Genomic DNA, 18,936 nt, shown 5'->3' with positions numbered 1-18,936 from the left:
TCTCAGCCGTGGCTAGACAGTCCAGCTGATGAATGTGGTTCATATGGGTGTGGAGGAGAATATTTTCACTGTTCATAGGGGTTTATTTTGGATCTAGAGAAATGAGATATGTTACAGTGCTCCAAAAAGGAATATGTGAAAAGAGAAGCATGTCTGGAGGTCTCTGAAAAGGTTTTGCATATGAATATACTAAACAATCTTTCTTGCTTTTTGAGAAAATTGAGGGTCATTTGATCTATTGGAGCATCAGCATTATGATTTTGGTTCGGTGTTAGCATCAGCTTTAATTACTGGATTTTTCTTGTTTGCTAATACTTTGTTTTTTAAAAAAATCATGGTTCAAGTTGTATATTTTTTTTCTGTTTTCCTACATCTTCTTTGCCTGGATATAGTGCATATATATATATATATATATATATATATATATATATATACACACACATATATATACGTATATATATATATATATGTATGTATATATATATACAAAAATAAAAACTCAGAAATTATACTGAGCTTTGGAAAGAACTTAAAGAGAACTTAAGTTTTGTTTAACTAAACAAAAGCCTCAACTAATATTGATTTCTCTTTACCTTTCCCAAAGCCTTACCTTTAATACACTCGGATCAGCATAGTGCACAGGTTAGCTGATCATGTAGATTTTGTATACGCTGTAGTAGGGCACTCAGTTGTTTAAGGAATGCGTCAATAGGATGCTGCAGTTAGGCACACATTCAGACTGGGCACTGTCAGAAGTCGATCCTGCTTTTAGCTTTGTGGGAGCAGTACACCAAGTACTACATTGCAAAGTAGTCCCTAATTATGGTGAAGAAAAGTGGACAGAGGGCAACAAACTGCTGCAAAAAGTAGTTTGGCAGTTCACTGGAAGGAAGTTGCTGCAAATACTCTCAGCACTTAGAAGGGAAGAACTTCTGGTCTTGACACTTCCTATTTCTCTTCCTGACAATGTTTTCTCTTGCCCACCTCTTTGGCGTGCCTTTTTTTTTTTTTTTTTTTTACCCCTCTGTAGAAGAAGCTGTCAGCCACACAGTACCGGGAGTAGGGTTGTTATATGACAGCCTTTAAGAAAACCACTCCAACAAAATGCACTTGGCCAATTCTCATGTTGCTCCAGAGCCGTGGTGTTTATGGCTGTGCTTTGAAGTACATGCATGTTATGAGAGTGTATGAGGAATGGGTATTTTTGAGTTTGAAATACTAATTGATATCCTCCTGAAGAATAAAATAAATTGAATAATCAAACTACTTGTCTTTGGATTCTGTGTTTGTATGACAGACTGTATTAGCGAGTAATGTTTTTGTCTTATTTTATTTTATTTTATTTACTTTAACAGAATTGGAAGATGAGGAAGAGTCTGAGGGCTCTTTTTCTTCGCCTCCTGATAGTGTCTCAATAGCATCTGACCGATACGATAAAGACGATGAAGGACACTCTGATGGTATGTGACACTGTTTATCTTAAAATATACTAGATGTGCCAGTTTGCTACAAACTCATGTAATCAGAGCCTCGTGATGAGAATGTTAGTGATAAACAGATAAGCATCACAGCTGGATAGCTTTCTTACCTTTACAAGAACCTTTAAAGGAACTGAAGAGCTCTCTCTAGTGGTACCAGAGCATAGTGGTAGCTGTCACAGATCTGCCTGTTTTTTTTTTTTTTTTTTTTAAACTCGTGTTTCTTCATAACAAAACATCTTCTGTAGATGCATACGTTTTTAAAGATAGATCAGTGGCTAAAACAGTGTGAATATTTGTAGTAACAAATTGTTTGTTAATTCAACATTATCAGATTCTTGCTTAATTTTATTGTGCTACTTAATGGCTTACTGTATTATTTATCGTATAAATAATGAAACAGTTACGTGATTGATATTTTTCTGCAAACTCCGTGCAGAATAGGTTCATAAAATATTAAATTAATTATTCCTATGTTTCCTTGCATTAAGATAGTCTTTTGTAGAATGTTTTCGTTATATACATTTTAAATTTGAGTTTGCATTAAAAAAAAATAATCTGGGCTCTGTAGCTGTTTTCCATGCTGTTTTGTTTTGTATTCATTACATTTAATGCTAAATGTGACTGTTTTGAAGACATGAACAATTGAATATTTCAATAGTTAACAAGCTTGCTTTAGCACAGTGTCCATATTTTTGAGGTTCATTTATTGTATACATAATATTAAAAACCTTCTACGGATAATACATAGCAATAAATTAAGTATATGTACAAATAAATTAACGATGTATATTAATTTGTGGCAGTGGAAGTTAGATAGACTTACTAGTGAGTGATGTTTTCTGACATGATATGATGATCAAACTGTGCAGTTCCTTCTCGAAATACAATTGCTGAATGAAAATATGCTTCCCGCAACATAGCACTCCACATTTTATGTTATCCAGATTATTCCCTTTGGAAACATAAATTGCTTTTATGAGGTATAAAATTATGTCTATTGCAGAACAGGGATAAGTCAAGTACATGCATAAGTGATAAACCTTCTAACCACTGATTCAGAATAACACAATTTTTTTTATATCCAGGACTCTGTAAAATGTGTAGCAATAATAATCACACTTTTTTATATTGAGCTTGTTGCATTTTAGCAATGTGACCTTCTATTAAAAAAATAGAAACAAGCCTTTTTGTTTTCTTGTTGAAATGTAATTATCAGTCAAATTGAATATGGCTTTTAGAAAACTGAAGCTAATTTTCCAAACTACAGATGAATGCAACTTTCCATTTATTTATTTTTGCTTACAAACATAATCTCAACATTATTTCTAATTGTAACTTAATAACATGGTACTGATTGCATAAAGGGTATGTGACAACATCGTATGACTGTTTAATAGGAGATATGATTATGTAGTTGTTTCAAAACAGTTAATCAAGAAAAAAATAGTAATGTTCATAAAAAAAACAAATAACGAATGGCTGAAGAATGCTGATACAAGAGTATATGAAATACCATATGATTTTATACAGATGATTAATTAAGTTTTAGCCCATTTTGGAAGCTCCAATTATGAGATTAGGTATAGTACCTACCCAGCAATATCTTGGCTAACTCATTACGGTTTTGGGTGGAAATAAGGTAGGTGTGATTTTCTTACATTTAAGATGCTATCTCATTGTTCATTCTAAATTTTTGGATAAATTCTCTTCAGTTATCTAGTGAAAGCTCAGCATGAGGAAAAGATAAAAAAAAAAAAAGATGGCACATCTTGATCTGTAAATACTTAACGTTTATTATAGGAATGTTGTTATTTCCCCCCTTGGAATGACATCCTGGCCATTCAAAAGCATTTTGATTTTAACATATGTAGTCCATCATTCAAGTGTAGCCACATAGACTATGTATGAAAGTCTGTGTTGGGGAAATCTTATAAGAGGGGGATTGATCTCGGAGGTGCAATTTGTTTTTGTTTTCATAGGCATGATTGCGTTTGTTGAAGCTTAATACTGTATTTTTATTTTTCAACAGTCTGTTAATGCTCCATATTTAAAACCTAGTCAAATAGCTGGATCTGTAAGGCAGACGTTTGGTCTTATGCAGTTACCAGTTTAGTTCAGCAGGGCTGTGCGCAGGTGTAAAACCTCATTTGTGTAGGATCAAGGCTCTCGGCATTAATAGAGGGGCCTAAATGTAGTAACCAAATGGTGAAGTGTTATTTATTTATGAGTCCATTTATATTTTTTATACAAAACCTTTTATGCTTGCTTTCTTTTTTAAAAATAAAATGGATTTTTTTTTTTACCTTTATATGCTTGAGTTACAGATGGCAAGATTTGTATGACTTCTGAAAGTATCACTATTGGGCTTTGCCGTGTTACTGTCAAAACATAATTTGTGAAGGCACCCGCTTGATAACAGATAAAGAATTAGTGTATTACGTGTGCATTACAGTCATTGTAAAATCCTGGAGTTTTTGTGTGACCTTTGTCTAATGGTGTATTAATTACAAGAGAGATAATCCATTTAACAATAAGTATGGGATAACTAAATTAGCACAGGTCACCTAAAGGCCTTTTGTCAAATCTGATTGTTATGTTGTCCTTTTGACTTTTACCTTATGGTAGGCACTAACAAAGTATCTAAACTTTGATGGATTATAAACTCTAAACATGATATGTATTTTTCATAATGCTAATGTAATTTTCTAGGTACTGAAAAGGTCAAACCCCCACGTCTCTGTGTGCATTCTAAGTCTGTCTTTCCTTTTAATATTTCTTTTTCTCTGTTCTTCTGGTTCAAAAGTTCACTCAGTTCCCAAATGGCCACCTAATTTTCCAGTTATTCCCTCAAGCCATATGTGTTTTGGTTTCTTTATGGTTTATTAGGTACTGTAGGAAAGTAGCATAAGTTATATCTTCTAATGAAATTCAAGCACACTTCAGTGATGCTTTGACTTGATTGCTGGCAGCAATTAAATCACAACGAAGGAGAATGATGCATAGGCTTACATGTCCAGACACCCTACAGAAATTGGAAGAGGGATAAAACACAACAAAACCCCCAAATAAAATAACAAACCCAAAACCAAGACAGACAAAACAAAACAGCACTGCCAGGCACTCTGTGCTTAACTTGATTTTTTTTTTATTGGCTAACAGCCTGATTGATAGCAAAATCATAACTTGCTGTATGCTAACAGGCAGAGTTCACTTGTAGGTTATTGTGAGCTGATAAAGGGTTAGATGGAGTTTTGATTTTCGCATTGGTCCTTGGTGCACCAGATTAATGGAATTTCAATGAGAGACTGGAGTAGTCACAGCTTTGTCAGAAAAACAGATGGAGATTCTATAGCCATGTCTGCTCATTAATACCAGTTGCCTGAAAGGTGTACTACTTCTCTATACAAAAGACTCAACATAATTGATTTTTGAGCGGGGTGTTTTTTCACTTATTGATGACTAGGTTTCTTGCAACTTAAATGACAGCTTTTTGTATAGTACGTTGTGTAACAACGTTACGTCTTGTAAATTCTTACTCCCCTTCTATCTGTATTTTAAAGAATATATGGAGTAGAAAATATATCTCTAGATACATTAGGAACCAAAGCATACCAAAATACTTAAAAAGTGAAATTATTCATTTCTTTATTTACTTTAAACTTTAGTTTACTTTAAACTTTAAATGAAGTTGGTGACAAGCTTATTTTTAGTTGAGATGATAATTAAATGAAATCAATTAAATGAAAAAGTCATATTAAGGGGGAAAAATTACTGATTTTCATTAAATTTTCAGGTTTCTTGGGATGATAAGAAATCTAGATTCCATATCTATGCCAAACTGGAACTTTCCTACGCTTTAATAGTACAACTGTCTTTTAGGATCCCTTTTTTTTTTTTTTTTTAACAGTACAATCTTTTGTTTTATTGTATAGAAACTTGATTCTAATAATAGCATCAAACTCGATGATGCTATTATTTTTAAGGTACACACTTTCTGACTTCATTTTTGTAACTACGGTGGGTGAACCTACTGCTCCTGAAGGAGATACTTCTATATTTAGCTCTGAAGGGAGTATGTGATTTGGTAATTACTAGATCTAAAAAGATCACAGTGAATGCTAGTAAAATAATTTAGGTCATCTTCATTTCTGTGGATGGTCTAGAAATGTTGCCTTGAGCATGTGAAGATGAAAGAAGTATTAAAAATGTGTCTGGGGACTTGTATGCTCTTCAAATTATCCTACTTGACTATAGCATATGAATAAAATATGCTTTTTAGTAGAAAATTCTTAAATAGACTGATAATGTCAGGGAGTTAGTTTCGCTGAGACACTTGTGGACAATCTGAAGATCTGCAGCCTTCAGTGTTTTCTAGGCAAGAGGAACACTTGAATAATGTCACCCCGAATAGAAATCTATACAAGTTGAACACAATGCAAAGTAAAACATACTAAGCAGGAGCTTAAAACATGAAGAGTATCTTACAAATTCAGTTTATGACTGAAACGCATGTCTCTTCATTTAATCTGAATTCCCAAGCTGAACGGGATACTGGTGCATGTGGGAACATGTGTATGAATTCCCAGGTTCAAATCTGTTTAATAGATGAGAAGAAGGTGTTAACCCTGTTGAAATAATAGTCAAAAGTTATAAAGAAGATCCTTTGGTTAGGAGGAACCTCTGAGTAAAGTCAATGTATCACTTTTCCCATGCCCGAGATGTTTCTTGGCAGACACCTGCCTCATCTTTCCTAAAAATCTCTCATGGTGCAACTGCACAGTGTTGCGCAGGCAGCTTGTCCAAGTGCAGCCTTGTGCTTGCTAGCAGGGGGATATATCCTAAAATTTTCTTGTCAGTCTCTTGACATTTGACTCTTCTGGTCCATAAAGGACGTGACAATGGTATACTTCCTTTTTTTTTCCTTTTGTCATGAATATATCCAGAGACTGAGAAGAGGCTTTGTAACTCTCCAAATGTAACTGCTGTTTAAATCATATGAAAAAAACAAGCAACCGAGCTGTTTGTTTGTTTGTTTATAGGATCCATAGCAGTGAATATAGCAGCAAGGACTAATTTTGGAGAAGCATGAAGTTTAAAAAAAAAAATAAATAAAGTACATTAAAATATGGAAAGCTAATCTGATTAATTTTGATTTAAACCATTTGCATAGAACAGAAGGGATGAATTTCTGTCAGGGAACAGAAGTTTTAAGTGCAATTCTGGCCCTATTAAAGTCAATGGTAAAGTTAAAAATGATACCATGTAGGTTAACAGTGTGTACAAATTGATGATACTAAAACGTTTGAACTTCTAATTATCATGATGAAAAACTTCCTATTAAACAATAAACCCCTGTGTTCTTTTAACATTTACCTTTCTCCCATGGGAGAAATGACATGGTTTGTTGCTCATTTTATTTCATCTATGTTGCTTCAGTGACTGAGCAATAACAAAACAGCCATGTATGCTCCACCACTACACAGGACTATATCCACAATAAAAACAAATAACGTGTTTGAGCCATTTCTTCTTCATATTAGATCATAATTTTATTTAAGTTATCTAAATATTACGGTAAAAAACAGGAGGCTAAAATGCAATAGATTTTTCTATTTATTTTATGTTGCTTGTTGGCTTAATGTTTTCTAGATCAGTTCTTAGGAATCTGAAATAAAAAGGAAGCAGGAAGACTTTCCTTCAGCTTCCTTGGTACGGGATAAGGTTTTCAATTATGGGTTTAGGACCTTATTAACTCTTTCCTCAGCTGAAAAGATTTCTACCATGTGATTTCCTTGTAATTCCTCTTTCTTCCTGCTAAACAACAGTATCAAGTCAGCTTCCATTCTGCTCCTTACTCCTTCCCTCCCAGGACCAGTCAGATGCATGAAACAGAGGTGAGAACACTGCTTCGTGCTACCTCAGTAACACTTTGGGGTGGGTGATAATCCAGCACCCCTCCAGAGGTGATCAAGTCCAACAGATTGTTGCTGCTTTGCTTTCTAGGCAAGAGGAATGTTTTCCTTGCTGGTATCTACCTAGTAAGACAGGGCAGTGGGTCAACATACACCATGCAGTATCCCCAGACATCTCAAAGGAGAACAAACCCTACAAAAACATAATGGGTTCTGTGGTTTCTGTGCAGAAATATGTAAAATGTGTGCTACTTTGTGTTTCTATGTCATGGCCTGGATTTAAGAGCTGACTGAAAAAAGTATACCCTTGCAAAAAAAAAAAAAAAAATTAAGTTTGGTATAGGCTTTTTTTTTTTAAACTCAGTGTTGATGATGAAGAATTTGTGCCCATATTTAATTCATCATATGTATGGAAGTGTATGTATATCAACACTAAAGAAGAGAAAAAGGATTTTTCCCTATATTCCTATTTTTGTGTTTTAAGTGATTAGTACTTTCTGTAGAAGTGCAAAGTCCATCTGTAGAGCTTAAGGAAGTAGAAGAAAGACCTGTTTACTGTCAAGTATCATGCAATCCAGGTATTCATTGAATGCATGTTTGTTTCTTTTTAAAAAAGGAGGAGGTTGCAGTGGTTTAATATTTGTTAAATTGAGATTAAATTTGAATGAAAAAGTAGACTATATCATAAAAAGTTTTATCAAAGTGCTGTGAACACAGGAAACAACCCATTGCAAATCAGATCTTTACAATACCCACTGCATGGGCAAGTTCATTATTGTCATTCTAAAAAGATGATGTTGTGACCATTGTCCATTGCTTAAAAATTTGCAGCAGGAACCATACTTTCCTTAGATATTTGTCACTAGACAGTGTTGGCTTGATTAATAGCTTGCTCAGTAATTCTTTGTAGATGTTCACTTGGGTTACTTATCAAAGTAGGATTAAGTGTAGAGTGGGAAACCAAAATATTGAATGTTGACTTTTTTCCAAACTAAAATTATTACTACAATTTCTTAACTAACCTAAATCAGAACCTATTAACCACTATCACAATAATGAAAGGTAATATCCCAACAGGATATTATCCCTGTCTTCACTACAGCTGGTAGTCAGAAATTCCTGTGGGCCCATTTTGGGCAAAGCATTATGAATGAGCCTGTACTGTAAAATGGAGGAAAACCTCTTGTGGTCTAAACAAGATTTTCCTGGCCTCTTCCTGAATATTCAACTCTGTCAGCCTCAATGTACAAGTACATCTCAGCCTGGTAATAACTTTCCAGTGATATCCCCTAGTCTTCATATAATACAAATTTTTTGTTTGTTGTTCAACTGTCGACTTTTGTGTTTCTGTATTCTGTATGGAGAAGATACGATGTGTATTCAAAGATGCAATTAATTTATGTGTTTCATGTATCCACAGTTGTGCCTTGTCACTTTGTATTGAAGAGGCAAGGGGAAGGATGAGTACAGAACGAATGTGAGTGGTGCCAGAAGGATGTTTGTAGTGCGTATGTGGTGTGCTGTAAGATAAGAATGTGGAGACAAGTGGAGGGAAGGTGGTCTGAGTCCTTTTTGTTAGATAACAGATAAATTACTCTTTCTCAAGCATGGATACAGGAAATGGGCCTTAATATTACAGTTGCCTGCGAAATAAGTTAATGGTAGCATTGTCATTGAATTCCAATTAAAAAATAAATAAAAAAATTAACCATGCATGTTTCCAGGTGGAGAGTCTAACACATTTTTACCCTTCTATTTTGTGTTCAGTAATTTGAGTTTGTATGCATATGAAGGTGGTGGGGGGAAAGATTGTCTTTTTGATATCTATAACAGCTTTTCTTATATGAATTAAAAAGAATGGAGTAATTTATCTTCTTCTAATAGCTTCTTCAGAAACTAGCTTTAATACTATATTTTAACAGAGAAATAATTGGTGAGACTACCACAAACATTCTTGACCAAAGCTTTTGGGAATATTTTAGCAAAGTGGTTATTCTGTATTTATGTAATACATCTGCAAATTAAGAGTGGAAAATACACAGAAGAATGTAGTTGTAATATTGGCAAATGCAGAGATTTCTTCTGTAGTCTCTATACATAACCAAACTCTATGCATAGCATTTGGGATTTAAAGCAGTAAATAAAACCTGGAAAACAGGAAGTTTGTTTTTTCTTGTTAACCACAAACACATTTGCAAATTTCACTTGGAAATATTATGGACTATGTCATGAAACTGATCGAGACGTATTTAAGTATGTATTGCTTTTTTATTATATGGCGTACATTTTTCTTCTGTCTAAGATCGCTGGAATCTTCCAGTGTCTTCATTCATTTCAGCGATATTTAGAATGTGGTATAAGAATAATGTGAAAATGCCATAGTGAGCTGGTGATAATTGATTTACTCCATCACACTGAAATACCTCTTGTTTTCCTCTTCCTCCTCCCTTGGGCAATAATCATGGGATCAAGCTGCCAGTCTGTAGATATAATTTTTCCAGCAGTGCCATCTGGCTACTTGGCACTAGAAGTTGCATTGGCTTCTTTGCTGTTTCCACTGATTTTTGTCAAATATATGTCGGCTGATGAGATGTCTTCTGCTAGTAGATGCTGATTTTTTTATTTATTTTTTAATAAATGAATATTGTTTTTTATTGATGTTGTAAAGGGCTGATTGTGCTTAGGGGTTTTTATTTTTATAAGGAATTTCCTCTCTAAAGAAAAATAAGGTTTTAAGTATGAATTGGCATCTTCCACCCATCTTTAAAATAGTTTGTCATGATTTTTGAACTTCTTGAGAAGCACTAGCATGTTGTCTCAGTTTATTTTAGAGGTTCAATATGATTGTAGAATTTGTTCTTTCATTTTTGGAAACTTCATTTTTTAAAGAAAGTATAAATGATTTATAAGAATTTGAAGGGTCTGTGGGACAGAAGTGACAAGCGTTATGTTTTGGAAGAACCAGCCAACTGAGCTATCTTTCCTTTTATTAGTTATAGTTTTATTTTTGCTGTAAACTTTTCCTTTAATAAAAATAAAAATCTATAAATGGATGGCTCAGTGGAACACACATCTGAGTTCCTTTCTTCTGTTCAAGTCTTAGATGTGTTTCACTAACAAACAAAATATCAAGACAGTATTAATGATTCAGAAGAGTGCTCTGTAAACAGTATTTTAATGGGGATGTGAGGCAGGGAGAGAATCATCTTGATCTAATATTATTATTATTATTATTTATTTATTCATTATTTAGTTCATTTTTTTCTATTTCTTGTAATGTTCAGAAACATTCATATTAAAAAAAAAAAGCTTGAGGATCCCAACAGAATATGAAGAATAGAGTTCCAGATAACACATTTTTATTCTGCTTAAAAAAAAAAAAAAAAAAAAAAAAAAAGAAAAGAAAGCTTTGAATATTTTAGGTATTTTAAAAATAAAAAAATAAAATCCAAAGCCTTCTCTTTTTAATATGTTAGTGAACGATTAATCAGGACAAGGCTAGTTTTTAAAACAATCCCTTAATTTTTATATATTACAGTCTTTTTATTTGAGCCACTGTTTTCAAGTGCCATGTCTCAAATGAATGAGTTACACTCATCCTTATGTGTAAATATGCGTTTTCTTCTAGCGGTCTGTGTTAAAAGTACTTTCTTAAAATTGTTCAATTGTTCAACACTGAACTCTCAAACACTGAACAGTTGTGTTTAGTGGCCTACTGGAAAATGTGTATATTATTAGCCCTAAAAGTAGAAAATCATCAGCGCTATTTATTTATCATAGTCTTAGTACTACCCTAGTTTAATGTCTGTGTTAATAAAATGCAATTAAATTGTTATTTAAATCAATATTATTGTTCCTTCCCGGCACTGGAGAAATTTCTCAGTACTGGAAATGATAGGAGTAAAAATCTTAAGTGGGGCAGAGAAGACCTTGCTGTGAGGTTTTTGTAGCAGTTGGTTTGAATTAAATTCCAAGGGCCTTTTGGTATCTATTTATAGTTGTCTTTTAAAGAAGAGGAAGAAAGACAAGGTGTCTGAACGTGGGTCTCCTTATCAGCAACTTGACTCTGGCACAAAGTGGGTATTTTTAATGTATGAGTTCAGTTGAAAGAATCTATAGAAGCTGCTATAAAGCCAAGTATGGTAAGTATGGCTAAATATACGTGATCTATTATAGTAGCAAAAGTATAAGTCTTCAGCTTCACAAAATCCGTTCTCTCATGAAAGATTTTTAAGGGGGTTGATATATCATGATTTTCAAAAATAGCACCAAATCTTCTTTTTGTTCATAACTAAATGTGAAGATAAAACGTTGCCGCTAATCAATTGTCTGGGATGCCACCTCATTAAGATTTACACGATCATCAAAAATGCCCAGAATTGTTTGTTGGCTATATCCTAACTCAAATATATAAAGGGGATACTACAGCATTTTTCTTTAGAATCGCAGGGAGTTCAGTGACCTTTTGTGGCAAATTATGTAGAAAGAAAATATTTATATTCATTTAAAATAACCTCCATGAAGAAATAGTCTCATTACCCTGTTTGATCAATTTCTTGTAGCCTGAGCTGCAGCATGCTGCTATTGCCATCGGTTGATGGAATACACTGAGAAGTGGCTAATGGTGATGGTGCTCATCAGGACAGGGTTCAGCCAGCGGTCAGCAACAAATAATTCAAGACTGTTTCTAAGTTTGTGGCTGGTGGAATTTGCTTCTTGCCCCAAGCCAGCAGCATTGCTGAGCTGGGCTATTTGATTAGAAGAGAAGCATATTTGCTTCTTAGCAACTGCACATTTGCACAACACACAGACCTACACTGCCTCCAAAGGTTTTCCTTTTGTGATGGTGGAATAATACTTTCCTCTTGATTGACAGACAAAAGAAATCTTTGCAATGCAGAAGAGTTTACAACCAATTTTTCCTTTGTCTTTTGCAAACTTATCGTAGGTACTTCTTAATTTAGTATTGCCTGGTGCAAACCTGTATTTGCAGCAAGGCTGTCCATGATTTGAGCTCCTGCGTGTCAGCGCTTACCGCTATGCGTATTTAAAGGACAGATGCACACTTAGGTTTAATCATTGGTGTGTGCGGCTTTTTCCCCAGCAGGTCTACTTAATGGAAATTATTTTCTACTGTATTTTGAAATAGCTTTTTGGATATGTATATTACTATCTCCCATGCAAGAGTGATATTCATTTTATGGAAGGTGGTGATAAAGTGAAAGCTGTCTTATTATTATTTTTTTTTAATGTTTTAACAGAAGTGTAACAGTGGTTGCAATTTTAATACATGGTGTGTGTGTACTTTTCAATGTAACATTTCCCACAGGAAGTGAGTCTACAGAAGAAAATCTGTCTAGTCAGGAGATGGCAAAGGTATTTATAACACCGGTAATCCTTGAAAAAAGACAATTTAGGAAAAAGAAAGCCTGAGATTTACAGTCCTAGGAGGGCAGGGCAAGAAAAAAAGCAAAGTTTTTTTTTTTTTTATGGTTTTACAGCTCTTTTCGCTCCTGTGTTTTATTGTGGAAGTTTCCATACTGCTATAGTGGAGCAATAAATTACTGATGTGGTTACTGAAATGTTGCATGAAATGGTACAGTTGGTGGTAATGTGAATTTTTGATGCAGATATCTGCTTGCATATTTTCCTAACTAAAAGATACCTTCTAGCTTTCATAACTAAAACAATGAGGAGCTCTTTCACATGTGGACTTTCTACTTTGTTAAAACTATATCTTTTAAGGGCTCCGGAGAGTTGGAGCAGGAGTGCACAATAAGAGGTCTGTGGGCCATACTAGCTTGGCTAACGTAAGCATCCAGGAGTTTACTTACTAATAACCATTTCAGTGGCAATTCAGAGCTAGAGGAGGAGAAGAAGAAAGCTGTCTGATATGGCAAGACAATAATAAGCCCCAGATGTCCCTCTAAGTAAATGTTAAACCTATCAGAGTCTTAATTTTTTTTTTTTCAGCTAGGAATTCTTTTTTTTTTTTTTTTTAGCCAGATAAACACTTTTAAATCAAAATACAAAGATCAGACTTTTTTTTTTTTTTTTTTTTTTTTGAGAATTTTGAGGGTGGGGAGAAGGGGGGTGAGAGAAACTGAAAGAGGTGAAGGAGAATCATTGCCTAATATGGGGAATGGGTATATGGGGTGTGCATATGGGTGGGCAGTAAGCAAGATGTAGAGATGGGTGCAACTGTTATGGAGGCTCTGGGGGGCTGTGACTTCTCAAATATTAAATTTTCAGTATGTACATACAATTTTTTAGAAGAGTGTTTCAATATACTGGAAGGATTTTACAGGCTGTAGGGAGAGTTGTTAGCTTTGGCTTAATTTCCGAGATACTTGGTTTTATGACAATGTGATAAGGTGGGGCTGCTTGTTACGCTGCTGAATTGCCAAAGAGATGCTTACACCTGGATGACTTAATTTTAGTTGGGGTGTTACATGTGTTCTACACTAGTGTCATGCTTCTTTCTAATACATAATGAATTAGCATTTATTGTTTTTTCACTGTAGAGAACCTTTGTAAGCACTAGATTTTTGATCAGAGTTACTAAAATACATAGGAATTGCCACATAGCTACTGTGAAAATGTAACTATCTCCAGGGCAGAATGCAGGAGCTTTTACAATGGCACTCTAAACAATACCAAGCAATTTAAGAGCAGGATGTGAGGAATATCTTACCTAATTGAAATGACAAGGGGGATTTTTGCATAGGTGGATCCAATTATTCAAATTGGAGGTGGGCCAGAACGCTGGGGTTAGTCCCCTCATCTTGCTAATTAGGCTTTCAGTTTCATTAACAATCATTGAGATATTGGGTGACTGGCTTCTGTATGAATGTAACCATACTGCATATAAAGAATCTCTTGTTTATTTTTTGATGTTCTTTAGAAACATCTCTTGGTTATGTTAAGAAGTCTATGTATAAATTTATTACAGATCACTTCTGGTTGTACAGCTCCAGGTAGGCAGAAATAAATGTATGTTTTAAGATGTGCAATACACCAAACATACAAAGATTGAAGGCAGCATGACTACGGCTATTTTCGATAGACTGTGTGCTGCAACTACGCTGCTGCCATGTTTATATTAGTGGCATTTTATTTTCCTTTTGCAAGATATTATCTAGAAGGTTTTCTACCTTTATAAATGCATGTGTGGAGAAGGAAAATTAGTTCAGTCATTTTGTGCTCCTAGGATATTTTCAACCTGGGGTAAATTTAACTTTAAACAGGTCTGAGGAATCTACAGTTCTTGTTTTCTTTCAGACCTAATTTAGGAAATATACCTTAATGTGTATGGCATCTTTGAATTCCCTTGCCACTCTGATACACTGTCACTGCATTTTTTTTTTTTCTGTTTGTGTTAATTGCCTTTGTCCTTTGGAAACAGCCATTTTGTGGGAGTTTTTGTTTGTTTTTGTTTTCCTTTTTAGGGAATAATAATGAGGTGCAGTGAATCATACCATACTATGTTGCTACCAAATAGCTGCTTGCTATGTTTTGTAAAGTGCCTTGGGTATCTGAACCTCAATTAAATCCCTAGGCCAGTCTTTTTTAAGTTCTATGATTCTTCTTCTCCAAGTTGTATAATGAGTGTCTTCTCTTTATGTATATAAAACATATTTTCTCTCTCTGGTTAGTTGCAATTCAGATATTAAATTAAAAATTACCTTCAATGAAGAAAAATCACAAATACAAACCACAAAGGTTTATATATAAAGCAGATCTACTGAATCAAAATGATTACAACTTTTGTGATTTTAAATGTGTATGTGAAACTGAACAAGCTAAAAGAATGATAATCACCTCAAAAACTGACAAATTGACTAGCTCAGACTAGGAGCATCTTTTTTTTTTCTCCCCTAGCCTTCTAAGAATTAAAACAGAACAATGCTTTTTTTTATGGTAAGCATTACAGTAAGGAAGGATGTGGTTGCAATGTAACTAGTTATTTTGGTTCCCACTGTAGTACGCATGAGGCTATGATTTGTCCTTTTGATTTGATACTTACATTGATGATGCTTCTGTAGTTCTTCATGGATCCTTTGGGACTGAGAGAGTCAGTCCCAGCTCTCGTGACTTTCATGTTAGCTTTTTCATCTATAAGATTATTCTAACTAATACACCACTGATTTTTAAGTGGTTTTGAACAGAGCTATCTCTGTGTGCTGTGCTTCCCTTCCATGCCTAGAAATGACATCTTTAGTCAGTATGTGTTTTTGGCTAAATACACGGACAATTAAATAAAATACTGTTCATGAACTAAGAACAAATAGCAGAGTGATTAGTCATTTTATTAAATGAAGAGAATATACTTCTAATTTTGCACAGAAATGGACCTTGGTAGTGATACGAAGGCACATATGGGTGGAGATAATACATGACGAAGTTGATCCTGGAGTCTTGTCCTCTAGATCTTCATTGTCAAAGAGTGGCTTCCATGCAGTGCTCTCTATCACAATTCTGTCAGGTGTTTTTCAAGAATTTGTTGTCAAAGTATGTTGGTTTTCAGAGAACTGCAGGAAACATGAGGAAATCTGACACTGCATTAACATAGCTATTGTAGATGCAAATATTTTTGCAGGAACCTCTGTAATGAAAGTTGATACAGTTTTGTTACTAGTCATTCATTGACTGCTTATAGCAATTCAGTTTATGTACGTAGTCTGAGGCTGATTTAGTTTTTGGTGTGGAAAAAAAAAAGAACTGAAAGCTAGGTAGTTGCCAACAAGCGTATGTTTCATCTGTCATCTTGTTTTCATTGGATCAAGGCAGCTTTATAATTCTACACTGTATGTATGTGTGTTTAATCTGAGTTTGTCCATGCTTCAGAGAACCGAATCTGGATAAAAACAAGAAGTGGGAGAAGCAGTATGTAAGCGGATATGCAAATATTCTAGTGTAGGACCTAGGTTCTACAGCAGGTGTGTAGTAGAGGTTGAAATTAAATCTGTCATGTCAGTTGAAGCCCAAAGAAATCACATCCTCTGCTAAAAATACAACTGTCAACTCAGGAAAAAAATCCCACTGGTTAGGAATGCAGCAGTATTATTCTGTGTATTACCATTTATTTGTTTCTATTTCCGTATTACTATATCTAGGCCTTAATATTCAGCATAGTTTGTGATATTGGACACAGTTATCTGTAGAAGCTTTCATAGCAATAGTACTTGAAAGAATCATTTACTATTGCCATAGTATGAATTTCTACATAGGTGGTGAATCCTACTCTTTTGAGTGTTTGAAAGTTGGTTATGCACATTTACTCGTTTTCTTTTGTCATAGTACCCGTTGTGCCACCTCCAAGTTCCTGATGTGGGGAAAGAGGTAGAATGATAAAAGCTTGGATATATAAATAAGTCCTTAAGCTAAACTTACTTTTTACAGGTGATATTTTTTCTTTGAGTGGAAGTGAGAATTGAAAAAAAGTGCATGTTCAAACAGAAGGAAAATCTTGGCTTTGAAATATGTCCCTACCGACCACCGTTTTCAATGAGCTATTTGTATGTTAGATAACGGCATTTGTATCTGATCTGAAAAAGGAGGGGTGGAGAAGGTGATGTTATTAGGATCAAAAATTGTTTTTCATGGAAAATAATTTCATTTAGATAATCAGAATCATCTTGCTTTTCATCACCAGAATCCTCTTTTATGGTCCTTTTCTCGGTTTTCTTTTTTCTGTCAAGCTACTATATACTATAGCTACCACAGAAGAAAGTAGGCAGTTTTCTCTGAAATGCATGCAGTGCATACATAACGTGACATCCTTGTTGTATACATGCTGTAACCTTCCCCTGGCCCTTCTGTCTTTTTCCCACAAATTGCTTACATTACTTTGAAAACGTGATGGTGGTGGGGGTACTGTGGTAAGGGGGATTCAGCGAAGCAGCACAGCAGGCCAGAAAATGAAATGTTTTTCCCCTGTGGTTTCTTATTTTTTTTTTAATGCAATGAAACCAACAACATTTCACAGCATTTCTAGAAATAAGTGCATACTGCTTCTCTTTTACAAAGAGCAGCAGTGGAGGCAAAGTAGCTCTGACTTATCCAAGATTGCAAAAGGAATCTGGTTAAGCGCCAGGACTAGCTCTGTTTTCTAGCTCCTGCTTACATGGTAAGATCTCTCCATTACGTCTCACACTTTCCAGCTTTCTGAAGTTTTTGACAATTTGAAATGGATATTAAAGGGACATGGGGTAAACTTTTTTTTTCTTTCCTCAGAACCACATCATTTATTAACAGATGTCATCCAAACGCGTATACAACTTCCATGGCTTTGAGTGTTATTGTAAATGGTAAAAAGACTATTTGGTTGGGTTTAAGCTGATGCCTTCCTCTGAAGTACAAAAGGTGTTTGAAGTTTTGTATAATGCTTTAATTTTGATAATATTTTAATGAGAAAATGTTGGTATTCCTTTAACTGATTAAAAAAACCAAACACATTCTTCTCTGGTTTTCAGAATCAGAAAAATCATGAAGATAACACAAGGTATAGTACCTCCCTCCCCATGCTCCCCAAGAGTTACAGCACTGTATTATATTGCTACTACAGAAACAAACAAACAAAATCCCTGCATTTTCCCTTCCTGGTCAATTTAGGGGATTTTTTTTTCTTTAAAAAAATAAAATTAAAAAAAAAAAAGCGATGGTGCAATTTAAAGGCTGGTATGTAGACCTTACCAAAAGTGAAATAGGTTCTGAAGGCAGTAGAATATATGCTTTCTATCCAAATTAAAATAAACTGCTGGAAAAGTTTATGAAAGTTACTCTTCAACTTTCAAGTGATAGAAGTGATTTGGCTTCACTTTAAAAAACAGCAGCCTAAAACTGAGCTGCTTGAGTATTATCATTATTCCAAAGCAGCACAATTACCATTAGGAGAGAATTGGTTCCTTTAAAGGAAAAAATAATGAAGGGAAAACTTCTTAAAATGAGTTTTATTACATTTTTCTTATAAAATTAGTCTTTCATTTTGTTGATTAATGCTTGAGTTTAAGATTTTGATGTAGGCATTTCACCATTATAATTCTGAAATATGGGAAGTCCTTGAAAACATTCCCGGATTGCCTTCTGTCTGTCTGCCTTGTAAAAGATCCTTTCAGTTAAATGGACCATCCTCCTTAAATGATGTCATTAGCTTGGATTGAAAAGACATTGCCTGCAGGGAAATCATTTAATTGTCTTAAAGTGCTCTACTTCTGTAGATCTTGAAGCAGCACCCTCACTTCCATCTTTGTATCAGATAATTCATCTAAAATTCTGTTTTAATCTCTGACGAAATATTGAGATGTAATTTCCACTTTTATTGGAGAAACTTGAGACCTTTTATAGTCTCGCCTCTGTCAAATGGATGGAAAAGTTTCACTTGTTGAAATGCAAATGGGTAATGTCTTTTTTTGTCTTAAAGAATTAATTTAAGTTGCATTCATGCAGTACTTTATAAATATTAATGTATTGAACTCTTATATTTCATTGACACCATGATATGCTTTTTTTCATATCTGTTTCTAAAATCAATTAGATTTGCT

General features: G+C 34.4%; 1 protein-coding gene across 3 annotated transcripts in view; it reads left to right on the top strand.

Moving 5' to 3' along the window:
- Positions 1 to 18,936, top strand: part of SKAP2 (src kinase associated phosphoprotein 2) — a 116,573-nt gene that overhangs the window by 20,881 nt on the left and 76,756 nt on the right. The window contains exon 4 of one of the 3 annotated variants that reach the window (XM_068674241.1): positions 1,356 to 1,460. In XM_068674241.1, the coding sequence (XP_068530342.1) occupies positions 1,356 to 1,460 (105 nt within the window). Of the gene's footprint in view, positions 1 to 1,355; positions 1,461 to 14,230; positions 14,371 to 17,868; positions 17,898 to 18,936 lie in introns of those variants that run through there. The other 2 variants (XM_068674242.1, XM_068674243.1) reach the window with 2 other exon arrangements.

The sequence above is a fragment of the Anas acuta genome, chromosome 2 (assembly GCF_963932015.1).
Source record: "Anas acuta chromosome 2, bAnaAcu1.1, whole genome shotgun sequence".
Lineage (NCBI taxonomy): Eukaryota > Metazoa > Chordata > Aves > Anseriformes > Anatidae > Anas > Anas acuta.
Note: the sequence above shows the minus strand (reverse complement) of the source record. Positions and strands in the feature narration are given on the sequence as shown.